Source organism: Bos mutus, chromosome 7 (genome assembly GCF_027580195.1).
Source record: "Bos mutus isolate GX-2022 chromosome 7, NWIPB_WYAK_1.1, whole genome shotgun sequence".
NCBI lineage: Eukaryota > Metazoa > Chordata > Mammalia > Artiodactyla > Bovidae > Bos > Bos mutus.
In genome coordinates this window covers 100,142,906-100,162,002 of record NC_091623.1, presented here as the reverse complement: position 1 = coordinate 100,162,002, position 19,097 = coordinate 100,142,906, and the positions used below count along the sequence as shown (strand labels likewise).

Sequence of the window (19,097 nt, the reverse complement as noted above, 5' to 3'; positions counted from 1 at the left end):
CTGTGCACAGTTCTACACTTTGGCTTCTTTTTGTTGCTGCTGTTGTTTCTTTCAGAGGGTACATTTGGAGCCTATATCAGTTCACAAAGAGCTTTTTATGGATATATAATATTATAATTTTATAATATATAATGTATCCATTGAATGGATGAATCATAATTTACCTTAACCAGTCTCTTATTGATGAACATTTAGGTTATTTCCTTTTTGTTTTTCTGGTGATGTAAAAAATCTACACCAGAATTGGTGAAAGTGGTTAAAAGGTACAAGCTTCCAGTTATAAATAAGTGCTGGGGATGTAACATATAGCATGGTGACTGTAGTTAACAATACTATATTGAGTATTTGAATTACTAACAGAATGGATCTTAAAAGTTCTCATCATAAGAAAAAATGAATCTGTAATTATATGAGGTGGTGGATGTTAACTAAACTTACTGTGGTCATCATTTCATAATATATACATGTGTTAAATCATTATATTGCACACTAAAAATTAATACAGTGTTATATGTCAATTATATCTCAAAAAAAGAAGTTCATGCACAGCATGTTGTCATATGTGAACTTGTTCACAGAATACTTCTGTCATCCCAGACTGACTCACTGTTCTCTTTATTCAGGACCTCTCAGCCAGGTTGGTGGGTATCCAGTCCCAGAAAGCCCAGTTCCTCATCACCTTTAAGACTATGGAGGAAATCTGGAAGTTCTCCACCTACCTGAACTTAGGTATGACATGGAGCAGGCAGGTAAAGGAGCACCTGTGTCTCAGATCAGCCATTTTGTAGAGCTTGACATTAAGGAATTGGTGTGGCTCTGATAATTAAAAGAAATAGCACTTAATTGGATGCTCTAATTGAAATATCACAAAGTTCCTGGAACTAAATCTAAAGCAGATACTGCACTGAAATGTCACATGCAGCACTTCTTTGTTTCAAGGAGATATTATTAGATGATCATTTAAAACTGCCCAATAGTTATTGTTCATCCACAAAATTCAAAATAGAGATAGATTGAAAATTTATGGTTAAAAAGAAAAAGAAACCAGCCTTAGGTAGGATCTAAATAGCTGTTCAAAATAGTTCCAGTTCCATCTTCCATGTTTTTGTAAGAGTCAAAGAAAGATATAGGGGAATTGTCTGCTAAAGGGGCCGCAGGATGCAGGGTTTTCTACAAGGTAAAGAAGGATATTGGGGCACAGCACCAGTACCAGTGTGGTGGGAAATAGTTTACCTATCATCTCCATGGAGGGTAACTCATGATAGGGAAGTTACAATTGCAAAGCAAAACCAAACAAAGCAAGATGAGGCCTCTTGAATTGATGCATGTTTTACATCTCTTAGACAATGCTGGGCTCCATGCAAAGCGCAGGAAGTGATTTCATGCAGGGGAGGAGGGTCAAGATGGCTCTTCACTAGAAGCCGTAAATTCTTCTCTTGTAGTCAGGGTGATTTTCTGCTCTCCATTCTACCCATTTCCTTCTGTGACCATTAGAGATCCTTATTATTCAAAGTATGCTCCGTGGACCAGCAGCATCAGCATCAAGTGGGGCTTGTTAGAAAAATGGAATCCTTAGCAAATGAACAACAACAGGCCCACTCTAAACCTACTGAACCAGCATCTCTATTTTAATAATGTCCCAGGTGATTTTTTGTGCACATTAAAGTACGATAGGCACTGTTACAGAAGATACACAGGGCCTAAATCAGTACAATGGAGAGTCAGAATGGAAAAAGACAGGTTTTGCATCTTATGAAAGTAAGGAAGTCTAGAGAAGAATCAAAATTTTAATACAAGTCATTTAAATTTATAGGAATGTTTAAAATACTATCCATTATCATTACAGTTTTGCAATTTGCATAGTTTTTAGTCTGGTTTTAACAAGTGAGATCTTACTGGGCATGAGGTAAGGGGAAGGTTAGAGGAATGTTAAAGTAAATCCTGACTCATTTATGGATCATAGAGAATCTCCCTGGCCACTGCATCATCAGGGATATAAGAATTTGGATTTGATCAGGGGAACTTTAAGGGGGAACCAGGAACCCCCAGAGTCAACATTGTAATCTTGGAGATTCCTCTATGTGAATATTATAGAAAGGTAGTTTGGTTTGATAATCTCATTCTGCGTTTATGGAGACTCATAATATGTTGAAAATAAACATGATTTAAAAATGATTTGTACTTCCAAACAGATGCTGAGAAGAACTAATTAGTTTTAGAAAATTTCTAGCTACCTCTCTATGCTCTTCTAATTCCAGTTAAATGTAGTCAGGTTAGGGATGAAAGTCTGGGGGAGAAATTCAAGTGGGAAATTGCTCACCCTAATGCTCAGCTAAAGGCAGGAATCATGTTGTTGAGGAATCCTGTTGGGCTTGACTTAGGCTATGTATCTACATGTCTGGAGCATCTCCTTTTTGACCACAAGTACTGGCTCAACTGCCGACTGGTTGAGGATACAGAGATCCACGTGTCAATAGATGATAAACACCTGGAAACCATATACCTGGGACTCCTGATCCAGGAAGGTGAGTATGGTGTAGGGGTGGGAATGAGGGTCTTATCTGGATATTTGTTATCAGAGTCCTTGCAATAGGATACAGAGGGAAGCAAAAAACCATTCAAACATGAAAATATTCACAAACGAATCCACCTGTTATAGTGTTATTTCAAGCGTCTCAGTTTAACATCAATATCACATGAATAGCTCTGTTGGCCAGCCTCACTGATTGTCTGATGTTGGAACCACTTAAGAATTTTTAAGAAGATGTCCATGTCAGGGCTCCACTGGGGTCAGTTTATCTCCAGAGATGGGGGTCAGGCTTTGATATTTTTCAAAAGTTGCAGATTATTCTAATGTGCACCCAAAATTAAAGAACCACTCTTACAAAAGTTGCATAATTTCATGAGATTGAAGAAAGTGATGTTGGAAAACTTCTTGGAACATCCACTAATCTGTTTACAAGGAAGGATCAATCCAGGCTGCAACTAACTGTTTAACAACTGATGACATCATAGTGAAAGAGTCAATTCCTAGGCAGAAGTCCAGGGTCCCCAAGGAGGAGATAGGGGTCTGGGGCTCTCGAAGTGAAGATAGGGGTCTGGAATTCTCAAGGAGGAGGAAAGGACAAGCTTTTTTGTCTACATTCCTTAGTCTTAGTCAACTACACAACTCAGTTTAAACTCTGTACTAGGGATTATACTTTCATGCATTGGAGAAGGAAATGGCAACCCACTCCAATGTTCTTGCCTGGAGAATCCCAGGGACCGGGGAGCCTGGTGCGCTGCCGTCTACGGGGTTGCACAGAGTCGGACACGATTGAAGCGACTTAGCAGCAGCAGCAGCAGCAGCAGCAGCAGGGATTATACAACAACAATGTATACTGCTTGAGGACAGTTCCTCCTTCCTGTAAGATTAGTGACAGGGGGGTACTCTTTCTGCCCTCTTCTGATGTCTATGTCAGAAGCTTTCTCTTTTATACTATAATAAAATTTTATTACACAAAAGCTCTAAGCGATCAAGCCTCATCTCTGGCCCCAGATTGAATTCTTCTCCTCCGAAGGCCAAGAATCCTGGTGTCTTTCGTGGTTCAGCAATAACCTTTCAATAGACACAGTGAAAGAGCCAGATTTCTGTAGAATATTTTGCAGAATAATTCTCTTTCTGATTGTATCACATGAATCATACATGAAAGAAAAACTTTCATACTGTACAACTATAAAATTTAGTTGGAGAAATTATATTCACCCAAATCAACTTAATTTATTCTTTTTTGATCTTAAGATTAAGCATGAGGTTGCAATTATAACTGAAGTTCTCTTAAATATATTTTCACTAACTTTGTTTCATATTTTCTCAAGGTTAAGTCCCAATTAAACCTCATTCTTGAGAATTATTTGGAATTTTTGGTGCCTATTTTAAGTGAATTCCCTCTCAGTTTTTTTTTTTTTTGAACCTGGTACCAGTTTCCTGGGGTCACAAAGACCTCCTGTAGTACCTCTCCCTGGACTGTGTACTTTATTTTCAGGAAGAAAAGTATTTGGGCTCTGATGGAAATATACATAGTGGATACTCCCTTTTCACTGCCTGCTACTCCTTGGAAAGAGCTTTTCTCATTATCTACAGGTCACTTCTTCTGCAGAGCCATGTGTTCTGTGGCTCAGCCAGCTGAGAAGGAAGGGGAGTATTTGACACTTTGCAAGAATGAGTTAATCTCGGTGAAGATGGCTGAAGGCGAGTCTGAGTGGGAAGCTGTGTCCTTGGTGACAGGTCAGCGGGGCCTGGTGCCAGTGTCAGCCTTGGAACCCCTGCTTCTCCCTTTCCACCAGTGAGTAGCCACTCAAATCCTGGGAGAGGGTCCCAGAGCACACTGAAGTCTGCACAGAACAGACTAGGCACATTTGTAGATATGGACATGCATGGTGCCAGGGAGGGAACAAACCTGGATGTTTTTTATCTTTTTTGTTTTTTTTAACAGTCAAGATTTGCACAATTAGATGAAATAGAGAAAACCCAAAATTTCAAATGGACGTTGCATCAAAGAATAAATACACTGCCTGATCTCCAATACAGTGTTTGTGGGGACTGGGGACCATTTGTACCAGAGTCACTTGGAGATTTTACTACAAGTTTACACCCCTGGTCTTTCTCAGTCTCTCTTGGGGTTGAATCCAAAAATCTTCAATTTATGTAAGCTCCCCTTAAATATCAGGGGATGTTTTTCACACTAAAGTCTGAGAATCCTTGCTGGGAGGAAGTATAAATTCCAGCAGAGTGACAATAAACATGATTCCAGGTCATGGGCCCTGTGTGTCAGAGAGTCTGACAGTAGAATGGAGTGGGATCCTTTGTTAGTTATTTAACTGGCAAACTAATTGCTGAGCTAGAAAATACCCTAGGCCTGTTAAGCTTCCCTCTTTTTCATAATGCTTGATAAAAAGTAAGTTCTCAATGAATGTTTGCCACTATTAAAATTAGAGTAATCTAAATGACAATAATACTTATCATTATTACCATCATTGTTATTTTAATGAATTATTCTGTTCACTTTTCAAATTTTTTGAAATCCATGTTTGCAAACACTGTGTTTCCATTTGCAGGTGGTTCCTAAAGAATTATCCAGGAAACTGTGGCCTTTCCAGGAAGAGGGATTGGACAGGCTCTTATCAGATTGGTATGGCTGAGTTGAAGACAGTATTAGTAGGGAGATAATATTGCTCTGCCTCCTACTTTATCCACAGATTTGGAGTCAGTTGATGTGAATTCCTGTCTTATCTCTGCTGTTGACTCCATTTGGGGAAGTCAGTTATACCATCTGTAGACATGGGTTCCCTTGCCTGTGAAGTGAGAGGTCTCAGATCAGGGCTATACTGTAGCTATAAATGCTTCCAAGGGCAGGCAGAACACACAGATGCATGGAGGGCCTGAATGGAAGATGTTAGGAAACGGTGGGGACCATAGGGTTTTAAAAATATGTGGGTGAAAAAGAAGCCCCATGTAGGCCAGATGTGGTCTGCAGCTGCCTGCTTTCAATCTCTAGTCAAAATGTTTTCTAATTTCCTTTAGAATTTTGTGCTTAGGAAGATTAAGAATGCTTGACACATAGTGGGTGCTCAGTAAATATTTGTTGAATAATGAAATACATGCATACATATATGTGCATAAATATACACATACATTTTAGTTAATCTCTCTATGTATGTGTGGGTATATATGGGCTTCTCAGGTGGCTCAGAGATAAATAATCCACCTGCCAATGCAGGAGACACAAGAGACATGGGTTCGATCCCTGGGTTGGGAAGATTCCCTGGAGAAGGAAATGGCAGCCCACTCCAGTATTCTTGTCTGGAGAATCCCATGGACAGAGGAGCCTGGTGGGCTACAGTCCATAGGTTCACAAAGAGTTGGACTTGACTGAGCATGCATGCGATGCACATACTTATATATACATATACACACATAAATATATATACACACACACATATATATACATAAACACATACATATATATCTGTAAGTATATTTATATCTACTAGATAATAAAATTTAATGTTTTCATCTTCATCCCTGGAGCTGCCTTACCACACCTAGCACAAAGTGCAATTTTTAAAGTTCTGAGCTCAAATAACACTTAAAAATATGCAGAGGGAATTATCAGATCCAGACAGTAGATCTAATCAATAATTGACCATAAACAAGATTTTTATCTATCTGAGGCAGTATGGTCTTGTAGTTAGGAACATGGGGCTGTGAAGTATGTTCTGGGTTCAGATTCTAGCCCTACAACTTAAAACCAATGTGACCTCAGCCTATTCGTGATATGCCACAACTTCCTCAATAGCAAATGAGGTTACTGTAAAACCAACTTCAGATTTGTCATGGGAACTAAACTAAGTGACATCTATAAATCACTTAGTACAGTTTGTCACATTGTAAGTGTTTAACTCATGGTAGATACTATTAACCCCCAAAGCAGTGGGAACTTCTGATTTTGAAGACACAATCAACAGCTAGGGAGTTGGACAGTCATAATGGCCAAAGGAGCCAGAAAGAAGTGGAGAGATCCTACAGTGGTCCGCACCCTGGTCTGTAGATCTGTGCTAACCATGATGAAGTGTTTGCATGGTAATGGCAAATAAGACAAAGAAAGACAATATAGTGAGCTTTCCAGTTTTACACAAGCTGCCTTTATTCTGTTTTAAGAAATACCTAGTATTCTGAGATTATATTTCCTACATTTGTTAAAGTTTCTTTTATAAAACAATGGTAAAAGTAGATGATATTTCCTTTTTTGAATTTCCTAGATTGGCCAAATGAAAAGCCAGTTACCCTGGATCATTCCTGCCAATTTCTTTTTTTTTTTTTTGAAGAGGGGGGAGAAATTTCACTGGTCCTTAAAGTTCTAAAGTCTTGGGAACACTTCATTTCATATTACATTGGAAGCTAGTGAGTGGCTCAGCTGTTTCTGCCTTATTTGGTTGACCTGTGTGCTGTTTTCCCACAGGCAGAGGAAAATGTAAGGCCTGGAAGGAATATGAGAGGGAAGAAAAGGACGAGCTGAATTTCCACCAGGGAGAAAGCATTGAGATCATCGGCTTTGTCATTCCTGGGCTTCAGTGGTTCATTGGGAAGTCAGCGCTCTCAGGAGAAGTGGGCTTTGTGCCTACCAGGATCATAGATCCTGATTCTTATTCCCCAGTGTAAGTATGACAGATAGACCGTCTGGGATGTGCTGGAGCAGGGCCACTTTCCCCAGTGGTCCTGTCCCATTCTGTGCAGGTTGCAGATGAGCTTCAGGGCTTCCTAGTAACACAAAGCCATAAGAGCACATTCTGACAACCTAGACAACATGAAGAGTGATAGGAAGGGAAAGATGAGTGACCAGGAAAGGAGTCAGTTCATTTCAGCAGATGGTCATTGAGGCTTTCCTCTGTGCAAGGAGAGAAGCACAACCCTCCAAACTCAAGGCCCGCTTTTAGACCTTCCCATCCAATCAAGGGGCCCCATCAAGGGAGTGCATGCACAGGGACCTGTAGACTACTGCTTAGTAAATGGAGGGTTCCCTCTCACGTAGGTCTGTCTGCTGAAAGTTCAGTGTGGGAAGTCAGTGTTGGCCAGGATGACAGAGTGCCTCTTTTACTGTTTCCTGCCTTAAATCCAAAAGGCTTGGTTCTGAGGCACAGAGCTACCATGTGACCAGTCAGCAGCAGGTGGCAAGGCTGCTCCAGCCACCCTGTCATAGAGTCCTAGAATACCTCCAAGTCTCTCTGGGTGAGCGTCTTGCACTGGGATAGGAAATAGTGAAAAGCCTGGGTCCAGGAAGTACTAGAGGAAACACCAAGTAGGTGGCTAAACTTGAGACACTGTAGCCCTCCACGTGGGGAAAACATGGCCCAAGCAATGCCTTAGGCTCTGAACACTCAGACTGGAACTCCTTCCCTCACTGAAAGAGCCACTAAGAGTGAGCCAAGAACAAGCTTTTTCCTTTGTAGGGAGAGGGGAGAGAAGGTAATTTTCCCTACACAAACATGTGGGAACCCAGGTACCTCTATAAGAGGAATGAAATGCCAATGTAAATGCTCTGTAAATGGGAAGAACCATTTACAGAGCAGAAGAAGAAAGAATGTAGTGAAGGAGACAACTAAGGAGGAGGAACTACTAGCCATGTGGGAGATTGGGGGATGCTTAACACTGTGAAAGGGCTTTGAGATTGACCATTGAGAAGTCACTGGTCATGAGGAGGTCACTGGTCATTGGAAAGTAGCATAGCTCAGTAATAAAGAGTTTCAGAGCCAGATTTCCTGATAGGCATTTATAGCCACAGGAGCACATCCTGTGTCTCCATTAGCTTACCAGTGGGTGACTTCGGATATGTTAATTTGTCTCTCTAAGCTTTAGTTTTCTCATCTGCAAAATACATAGTGTTAGTATTTGCCCATAAGATTGTCTTGAGTTGAAATGAGCTACATGTAAATCCCTTAGAATGGTGTCTGGCATAGTGTGTGTGAGGGTGTGTGTGTGTATTATGATCAATATGCATTAACTCTTATTATTGCTGTTACTGTTGTGGGTGGTAATCTTTGAGAGGCCATTAAATAGGCTATTGAAGGTAGGTGTCAGATTTCATCAATTATATTGGACTTCTGTACCTCATACCATGGGCTTCCCTGGCGGATCAGCAGTAAAGAATCTGCTTGTCAATGCAGGAAACACAGGTTCAATGCCTGGGTCAGGAGGGAAGCTCCCCCAGAGAAGGAAATAGCAACCCACTCCAGTAGCCTGGCAGGCTACAGTCCATGGGATTGCAAAAGAGTCAGACATGACTTAACAACTAAACAACAACCTCATACCATGCCTCAAATGACAATAACCCAGATTAATTAAATTAATCTGATCATCACATTTTAGCTGGCTTAGTTGCACAGGACACACTCATCCTGCAGAATATCATCCCCTGTATCACAGAGGTGGTAGGACACCTTCTCCTTACTTGCACAGAGTCACCTGTTGGCCTCTACCTGGTCACCTGTGGGACCCCATTTACCAAAGATTGCACATTTGGTAGGGAAGGAAGGGGAGAGTGGACAGGAAACAGAGAAGGGTGGCAGAGGGAGAAGGGAGGGGTACTTGTTCATTGCACACCTCCAAAGCACTCTCTAGATTACAGACACTCTCAAAACACAGCAATTGGATGAAAACCCCACAAACAACCTGCCTCCTGAAGCAGCCATGGTGTGGACTAGGAACCAGCCATCCCTGTGTGCTGTGCTGTCCCTGTGATCAGGCCACTGGGTGTCACTCTTAGTCTGTGTTTGTTTGGGGTCAGGTCTCTGAAGATGGCCCAGCATTTGCTGAAGTCTCCATCCTCTCCTCTCAGCTTCTCTCCCTTTGATGGTTTTTTACTCTCTGAAGTGTTACTACAACATATGTATGTATGTATGCAGGCATGCATATATTTTTTGATTTAACCAAATCGGCTGTGTATTGACAACGAAATTTCTCAGAAGCTGTTTTCTGAGTCAGATTTAGGTCATGCCTCTGACACATGGGAATGGGATCTTGCTTATCCATGGAAGCAAATTTTTGTGGGTGTCTTTTTTTATAGCTCAGGTTTCAACATCAGCTACCTAGTTTCACAGCAACAGTAGCTGGAAAACCCGTTCTTAAACCTTGGGCAGGTCTGTCTGAATAGACAGTCTGTGTTTGACAAGAGTGACTTTAAAGACTATCACCCTTTTGAGAGTGACAGAAGGCCACATTTGTCCTCTTTTTTTTTGTTTTTAAGCATTTAATGTGTTTGTGTTTGAGTTTGTGTGTGTTTTAAGTGAAAAAAAAGTCTTTAGATATAATTGAAGATGCCTTTTTACGCCCTCATACTTCCATTCTCTGATCCTGATTCCATCCTATAGGCCAACACTGTTTGAAATTTCTAGTCTTTATTCTGATACATTTAAAAAATTGACATTTGTTTATAAATGAAAATACTATGGTTTTGTGTATTAAAATTTTATATAAATGTTTTTTCTACAACTGGCATTTTCTGCAATTGACATTATAAATTTAAGATTTATTCATGTTGTAAAAGATATAGCTCATTTTCATAAAGTGTTACTTACAAGAAATTTATATACTCAAATGCCTACATTTAAAAATAAACAAGATTGAAAGATTAATGTACTTGAAACCAGATATAAGAGAATAGGAGAAAAGCCAATATTTCGTGGTATTAAATGTTAAAAAATTTCTTTGTTAATCCCCTCTTTTATTCTTATTGTTTATCTGTGTCTTCTTTATAATTCCATTTCTTGTGGCATCTATTTTTGTTGATGAGAAGTTTGCTGTTTCATAACCATTTCTTTGCAGTAGGTAGCTTTTATCTCGCTGTTTTTGTTAAGGTTTTGTTTTGTTATTGATGTTTTGCAATTGTACCGTAATATATCTAGCTTTGATATATCCTATTATTTATAGCAAGTTGTCTGCTTCCTTCTCCATCATGTACGCCTCTAGGTAGATATTTCAGTGGAGATCTGTGAGTTGGTAAATGCTTTCCATCTCTTTAAGATACTTAAAATATACTCTTGAGTGATCATTTACATAGGTGTAGAATAATATCTTCAAAGTGTAGAGTGAAAATTAATTATTAATATAAAATTTCAAATCCATTTTGCCAGAGTTTTGTCAATCTTATTAGTCTTTTCCGAAAACCATTTTTTCTTTTGCTGACCATCTTTATTGTTTGTTTCCTATTTTATTAATTTCATATTTACCTTTCTAATTTTTCTACTTTGCTTTTATTTCATTAATTTATGTTCCTATCCTTTATATTTAACTCTTTTATTCCATGAGTTGAATAATTAATTGATAATTGAACCCAGAAAGAATGATTAGGAGAAATAGAAAATCCAAAAAGACTTATAACCTTAATGAAATAGAAATCATGTTTAAATTGTATTATTTTTATTTATTTTGCTTAGGACTTGGTGTGCTTCTTCAATCTGAAGACTCATGTCTTTCTTCAATTCTGGAAAATGCTCAGTCATTCTTCCTTTGAATATTGCCTCTCTCTCATTCTCTTTAGTCTCTCTTCTGGAATTCCTGTTAGAGGTATGTTGGACTTATCATTCTATCCTCAATCTTGCTTAATCAGTTCCTTTATATTTTTCATCTTTTATCATGCTAGGCTATATTCTGGATGATTTCCTCAGAACATTCTTCAGTTTCACCAATTTTCTTCTCTATTGTGACTAAACCTGTTGTTTAACTTTACTCATATGGTCCCAAATGTCCATGCTTTTATTTTCACTTCTAAAATTCATATTTTACTATTTTTCACATATTCTGTTTCTGCTCTTATAGTCCCATATTTTCATTGCAGCTTCTATTCATTCTTTTTATTTCATTATTTTAACCATGCTTATTATAAATTATCTTCAGATTACTGTTAGTTCTATTGTAGTGTTGATCTACCCATTTGTGCATTTGCTGACTCTCTGTGTCAATAGTTCATTTTCTTGTGTGGTTTGTATTTTCAGTTATGTGAATGAACTGTCGACATTTTAAAAGATGGTCTGTGCCTGAAGCCTTGACTACAGAAAGCATTCCAGCAGAGCAGTTTTGGCCTTTGCTTTCCCTGGAAACTTAGAAACTCAGTGGTTCAGATCTGGTTCTCTGATAGGGTACTACATTGTTCAGTGTAAATTCATATCCCACACCTTGTAATAGTGTAAGCCTAGGTGTCTTATTTTTTCCAGGAACTCAGACAGACAGAAAGCATGTTCTTGGCAGGTTATGAGAAGTTTCCAATCTCCTTTTATAGAAGTTGCAGCACTTCTAGATTTTAGGCCACAGGGAACACAAAGCTATTTTGGGAGCTCCATTCAGCTTCCCTGCTTCACACAGGTCCAAAGTCACATTCTGTCCCTAAGTGGTATTAGCAGGTCAGCCCCACCTCTGAGGGCCAGTGTCCCAGCTGAGAACCACCAGCATCTCTGGACCATCTACTCTAACTTACCAACTTGGCTTTGGTTTCTCCTTTTGTTTCTGGTTCCTAGGAATTTCCCTTTTTCTCTTTAAAGTTAAATACTATATTAAAATGTTTATCAGATTTTATCCATGCTTTGTCTATATATATGGTGGCAAGTAGCCCTGTGCTTCAGCCTGTTGTATTTCTAGAAGCTCTACCACACTCCTTCTAAGGATCTCCATGCCGGCAAGCCCTAATGTAATTTGTCAAGCTTCTTGGACTCTAAGTATCTGGGACTCAGGGCATTAGCATATTAGCCATAGGCAATGGACACAGAGGCAGAAGACCTCAGCTTTGATCTCAGCTTTACCACTTTCCAGCTGTGTAATTTTGAGCATGTCACTAAACCTTTCTGAATCTCCATCTACAAATATGAATAAAAATATCTACATCATAGGATTGTTATGAAGAGTAAATGAAATAGTAAATTAAGGAATGGGATCATATCATTCTTTTTATCTCAAACAAGTTTAGATGTAGAATTCAATTACATGCTCTTGTAAGAATTGAATATCTTAAACTTCCAGGGAGAATCTGGAGGTCAAGCCAGAGAGATAGGGGTTCCATAAGACAGGGAGGCTTGGCGTACTGCAGCCTAGGGGGTTGCAGAGTCGGACACAACTAAGCAACTGAACTGACTGACTTAAGTATTTTGTCAAGAGCTATAGATGTCAAGACAAGCTTTAGTGCCAGTTCTGCCTCTAATCAGAGTTATGACCTTGAGCAGTTCACATTAGTGGCTAGTTTTCTCAACCAGAAAACAGCCACTAAAGTGGCTGACTTTCAAACTGCATTTACCTGAGCTATGGAGACAATGGGTAAGTGGCAGACCATGGCACTGCATCCCAGCCCCTCCCTTAACCATGCTTGAAGTAAAGAAGCTCCTCTTACATCCTGCTTTATGGTTACCTAAGCACAGACTTTATTTTTTTGTACCTCAGTCTCTTCCTCTGTAAAAAGGGAATAAGAATAGTATATGCATTATAGGGCAACTGCATGCATTAAATGAGTATCTGATTCATAATAAACAGCCCCCACAAAGTATTAGCTGGTATTAACACTTAGGCTTCCAAGTTATTTTTGTTTTAAAGCTGGATTCTGAAGTTAAAAATATATTGGGAACAAAGAGATATTTATTAAATGTTGTCTATATGGATACTGGACTGAATACTTTCCAAGGCACTTCTAGTTTTCATGTTCTTTGATTTATGACAGGTATCTAGCTGACAAATTGGTTTTAACAATTAGTTTATACAGTAAAGTGAATATACAGAGCTCTATTATTTATAATCATTTCTTCTAGCCCCCTGGCCTTCCTTCTACCCACTTCCCATGCCTTAGCCTTCTTTCCCTCTCTTTATGGTGCATAACACTGTTGTGCTGTGTCATGGAATCTGATGTCAATATCAGCTGTGAAGGGTTTCTTCTGACTATAGTCAAGCTTTGTCCGTTGTTCCTCTAAATTGTGTCATCAGTCCTGAGTGTTTTCTTGAAATAATCTGTCAAAGAAACATCTTTTAATGGTCCTTTTCCAACCCTTGCATTTAGGACAGCCAGTTCCTATTTCTTTCCTTAGAAATGGTCACCATGTGGTCTCACAGAATGGGTAGGGGTTGAAGGAAGGGGTTTTGTTTTTCTTGAGAGATGGAGATTTAATTGGAGGGTTGTTTTCATGTGCCACTTCTTCAGCCACCACATAGGTCGGTTCTGCACAGATGAGGTGCCTCCAGCTCTTCTTTGATGTATAAATAAGAGCTTTATACAGATTTCAGCTCTGACTGTGTAGGTTGATGGCTTCTCTGTGTCCTTCACTGCATTCTAGGGTGAAGAGAGGAGGTCGTGTCTGAAACCTTGCAGTGATCTGTGTCCATGTCTTTTGCCTCAACACAGGAGCAAGAACTCTGCCTTTTTCAGTGATGAGGAAAAATGCTCTCTGGGGTTCCTGGGAAGTGACAGGAAAGCTGAGTGTGTCAGCTTCCTCCGCACACTTGCTCAGACTGACATAACATCTGTCTACCAGCTTAGTGAGTATTTGCTTCTCAACTGCTCCCCCCTGCCCTGAGAAAGCCCAAACTCCTCAAGATTAAGGAATTGTTCCTAACCAAAAAGTACAGTATCTCTAAAGTCTAATCACATGCATGTATGTGGGGCTGTGATCACAGTTCAGTTGATGACCTGGGTCATATTTGATTAGCAGCATTTTCACTTTGGATTTCAGATGATTCTAAAGTCACAAGGGACTTGGTGCCTAAAAACTATGAGATGTAATGAAATCAATTCAACTATACAATGGGAGGCTGGCCATATTGAACCTTCCATTCTAAACTGGAGAAGAAAACTTCCTGGGTTGTGGCTGAGGGTCTTCCTCCTAGGGCTGAAGTAGGTCTGGCCCCACAATAATAAAGGTGGGGCCATAGAACATTATAGCTGGAAAGACCCTAAGAAATGACTTCTCTCATTTTATAGATTAGGAAGCTGAGGCCCAAGTGAATTAGTGCCTGAACCAGGATAAGAACTGCCCTCCCCTGTCCTCTAGTCAGGACAATTCCTACTTCACCACATTGCCCCTGACACAAAATGACTTTGGACTGTTGGATATGTCAGCTTTGGGTGAGTGAGGCGCCTCAGTACCTAGCACAGTTTCAGTGGTGTCTGAATGACTAACTGAGTGAATGAATGACACTCCTTTCCCTTACTTTGTGAGGGGTCCCCTGCTCTGTGTCAAGAAGTGCTTCATCCAATGACAGGGTTTGAGGAAGGAGTCCTATTTCTCCTATCTCTTCAGTGATGGGGATGCTGTGTCCACTCCTTTGTGGCCACATTAGATGGCACACATTTCATGGGTATGGCCAGAGATTCTGCAGAAGGACTCACAGGCTAGCCTCTGGAGCAGAAGTGGGAGTTAGAAACTTTCTCCAGGCACAGGAACATTTGTGATTAGCACCTTGCCCAGGTATCAGCACTAGCCCTGGCAGCACTTTCTTACTACAGGCAGATCACACTGCTGCACCAAGCTGAACCAGGAAGCTGAAGTTATGAATGTAGCCTGGTAGTTTGGAGCCAAGGTCTGAAAATCAAGGATTAAGGGCCTGCTTTGGAGGTAGGGGTGGTTGCAGACTTGGATCCAAGGTATCTGCCAACTGTTGACCCAGTGCTTGAGGGAAATCCAGGGACAGGTCTCAGGCAGCCCATTAGCTCTTATCTACAGACCAAGGGTGCATCTCTGCTGGGTGGCGGGCTGCACTTCATGGCTTCACAGGTTGTCCCTGGCACCAGGGCAACCAGCAGAAGGGGCATCCTATCGGTAAATTCCAACTCCCCCAAGGCCTATGCCCTGTAATTCTTTCTCTGAGAGGAAGCATTTTAAAAAAATTCCTACATTATTTGTGTTCTTGGGGGTCCTGGCCTAAAGAGAAATGGTTGCAGTAGGGCAGGCACGTGTCCCACAACATCAGTGAGGGACAGGTGCAGGAACCCAGAGTCCAGCTCTCTAGCTCTGCTGTGTTTGGCTGTAGGACCTTTGGGGGTTGCAGATATCAAGTACCTTCAATGACACTCACAGAAGAAACCTTCTCCTGAGAATAGCAAGTGGAGGCTTCACTTGGTGAGGGGCCTGCTACCCTCAAAGTTCACTGGAGAGCTTAGAGTAGGGGCACAGGTGGCTGGCTATTGCTTCTTTGCCAGGAAGAGGTAGAATCTTTTTTCTAGCAGCCCCTGTTCTATGGAGCACAAACCTGGCCTTCACCTCCACAAGCTCCACTGTGGCTACTTTGGCCAAGGGGGTCAACTTCTTTGCTGCCAACCCCAAGGTCATCTTTTTGGTTCTCACCTTATCTTATTTCACTTTTGTTCACTTTTGAACACGGTGAAATGTGTTCACTTTTGTTATCTTGTTCACTTTTGTTCACTTATCTTGTTTCACTTATGTCACTTTTGTTAGATGGCTGCACCATAAACCACCCTGGTCTCCATGACTCCTCTTTTCTCTGTGCCTTTCCAGTCTCCTGGATTGTCTCTCATCTGCCAGTAAAATGCTGATGTTTTCCCAGCTCATTCACAAATCTCCTATAACCACTCCTCCTCCACCTGCTTTGCTTTTCCCTGCAAATCCTTCTTTTGGGACTTTGAGACATTCTTTGTGACATAGTGTCAGTCACAAATCCATGTTTGCAAGTCTCCACTTTTCTGCTTGGCCACAGATCTATTTCATTCTCTGCTAGAGCTCCTTCAAGTACTACAAATTCAAAATGTCTAAAACTACTAGAGATTGTGCTTTCTCCCACCTCATCCCACCACAGTACTTCAGGGAACAAGACTTAGGAACCTCAGATGCTTCTTTACCTTCTTTTCTTAATTATTGACATTTGATCACCTCATCCTATCAAATTTACAAAGCACATTGTGCACACTGAATCTATCTGTTGAATGGGTGGATGACAGGAAGGAAGAAGGAAGGCTGTACACATGGAAACGAGAGGCAATGCCACATGCCAAGAGCGTGCTGCTCTGTCATAGACTCACTGAAAGATTTGGGCCTTAAGATTCTGTCATCACTCCTGCCCTGCATACTCACACCTCTTGGCATACAGCTCCTGTTTCTGTCTTTTCTTCTCTGACTCTGTTCTTATTTCTACCTCAGTTCTCAACTGTATGGTGAGTGGGTTAAACCAGATAATCTTTAGGTCCCTGCAGCACTGATGGTGAAGGGGAGATGCTGTCTTGTACTTTAGGGACGGCAGTTGGTCTGAAACACAAAGTTTCCAAGGGGCCACTGGTCTAGGGAACGCGTGCAGGCATAGGCATGCTGGACCATTCTGACCTAACTCAGGTCTGTCCTTCATCTCTATCCAGGTGGGTTTGAATCCATCCAAAGTCTTCCAAACGATCTGAGCGGTGAGTAGAGATCATGCTGAACCAGACCTCCAGTCCTGTGGGACAGAATCTTGTCCTCTTGCCAAGAGCTGGCCACCATAGTTGCAGGTACTTAGTGTTGCTCAATTCTGCCCGTCCCTTACAGTGTCCCAGTCCGAAGGCTTCAAGGAGACCCGGCCTGGTGGAGCCTGGGAGGAGCATCAGGCCATGGGCTCCAGACAGTCCAGCAGCTCTGAGGACTCTAGTCTGGAGGAAGAGCTCCTTTCAGCTGCCTCAGACACCTATCATCTGCCAGAGCCTGATGACCTCGATGACCCAGAATTGCTCATGAACATGAACACTGGTCAGGAGGAGGAGGAGGCTGAGAACTTCGCCCCCATATTGGCTTTTCTGGATCATGAGGGTTATGCTGACCACTTTAAGAGCCTCTATGATTTTTCCTTCTCTTTCCTCACGTCTTCCTTTTATAGTTACTCTGAGGAGGACGAGCTCATGGCCTACCTGGAGGCCTCGAGGAAGTGGGCCAAGCGGAGCCACATGACCTGGGCCCACGCCCGGCTCTGCTTCCTCCTGGGTCGGTTAAGTGTCAGGAAGGTCAAACTCTCTCAGGCCAGGGTGTACTTTGAGGAGGCCATCCACATTCTCAACGGGGCATTTAAGGATCTGTCCTTGGTGGCTGCCCTGTACATCAATTTGGCGGCCATCTACCTGAGGCAGAGGCTGAGGCATAAAGGCTCATCCTTGCTGGAGAAGGCAGGTACCTTGTTGGCCTGCCTGCCTGACCGGGAGTATAGTGCCAAGAGCGAGCTGGATGTGGTGGCCTATGTGCTGAGACAGGGCATCGTGTCAGGCAGCTGCCCCCTGGAGGCCAGGGCCTGCTTTCTGGCCATCCGATTGCTCCTAAGCCTTGGCCGGCATGATGAGGTCCTGCCCTTCGCCGAGCGCCTGCAGCTCATCTCTGGACACCCTCCCACCTCAGATGCTGCAGCCACCATCTTGAGTTTTCTCTATGACAAGAAATATCTGCCACACCTTGCAGTGGCTTCTGTCCGGCTACGTGGAACTCCAAGTGTCCAAGGGATGGCCCTTCCAATTTGGCAGGTCCACCTGGTCCTGCAGAACACCACCAAGCTCCTTGGCATCTCCTCCCCAAGCTGGGGTGAAGTTTCTTCCCTGTCTTGCCCGGCACTCAGGCAGGCACTGACTTCCTGTGAGGAACAGGCAGACTGGAGCACCCAGAGGGTCCTGTGTCTCATCCTGTCCAAAGTGTACCTCCAACACAGATCTCCTGATGGTGCCATCCACTACCTGAGCCAAGCTTTGATGCTAGGCCAGCTGCTGAGTGAGCAGGAAGCTTTTGAGTCTTCCCTCTGCTTGGCATGGGCCTATCTCTTATCCAGCCAGCCAAAGAAGGCTTTGGACATCCTTGAGCCATTCTTATACTCCCTGAAGGAGACAGAGAGTGTTATCCACAAAGGAGTGGTCTATAACCTCATGGGACTTGCACTTCAAGGTGAAGGCAGGGTGAACAGGGCAGCCAAGAGCTATCTTCGGGCCTTGAACAGAGCCCAGAAGGTAGGGGATGTGCGCAACCAGGCAGTGGCTTTGGCCAATCTTGGCCATCTGACCCTTAAGTCCTGGCCTCAGCAGCCGGCCAGGAACTATCTTCTACAGTCTGTGCAACTCTATTCTACACTCCAGGCCAGCATGGAGACAGACATGGAATTAGTACAGGTGCTTCTCTGGTTGGCTCAGGTCCAGGTATATGGACGCCAGCTGGCTAGTGGCCGCGTTTGTTATGAAATGGCATTGCTGTTTGGCTTAAGGCATCAACACCTGAAGAGTGAGTATGTCCTGTGCTGCTGAGATGCTTTAGAGAAAAGTGTTAGAGGACATTTTTTTCCTTTGTCCTGTCTCCAGTCATCTCATCCATGTTCCTGCTTTATGTTCAGGTCAGCTTCAGGTCACCAAATCCCTCTGCCATTTCTACAGCTCTGTGTCCCCAAACCCCGAGGCATGCATCACCTACCACGAGCACTGGCTGACACTGGCTCAGCAACTCAGAGACCGGGAGATGGAGGGGAGGCTGCTGGAGTCCCTTGGACAGCTCTATCGGAACCTAAATACATCCAGGTGAGTGCAGGCTCAAGGACTCTCCTAGAAACATCTTTCCTTCGTTAAGGAGACTCAGTATACTTTCCCTCA

The 19,097-nt window shown here is 42.2% G+C and overlaps 1 protein-coding gene across 4 annotated transcripts in view; it reads left to right on the top strand.

Annotated features, from left to right (window-relative positions):
- The window catches only part of SH3TC2 (SH3 domain and tetratricopeptide repeats 2), a 65,445-nt gene that overhangs the window by 19,055 nt on the left and 27,293 nt on the right, over positions 1 to 19,097 (top strand). For all 4 annotated transcript variants that reach the window (XM_070374587.1, XM_070374589.1, XM_070374586.1 and 1 more), the window contains exons 4-12: positions 624 to 729; positions 2,382 to 2,525; positions 4,124 to 4,325; positions 5,098 to 5,171; positions 7,002 to 7,197; positions 13,911 to 14,044; positions 16,872 to 16,913; positions 17,038 to 18,735; positions 18,845 to 19,025. In XM_070374587.1, the coding sequence (XP_070230688.1) occupies positions 624 to 729; positions 2,382 to 2,525; positions 4,124 to 4,325; positions 5,098 to 5,171; positions 7,002 to 7,197; positions 13,911 to 14,044; positions 16,872 to 16,913; positions 17,038 to 18,735; positions 18,845 to 19,025 (2,777 nt within the window). The remainder of the gene's footprint in view (positions 1 to 623; positions 730 to 2,381; positions 2,526 to 4,123; positions 4,326 to 5,097; positions 5,172 to 7,001; positions 7,198 to 13,910; positions 14,045 to 16,871; positions 16,914 to 17,037; positions 18,736 to 18,844; positions 19,026 to 19,097) is intronic.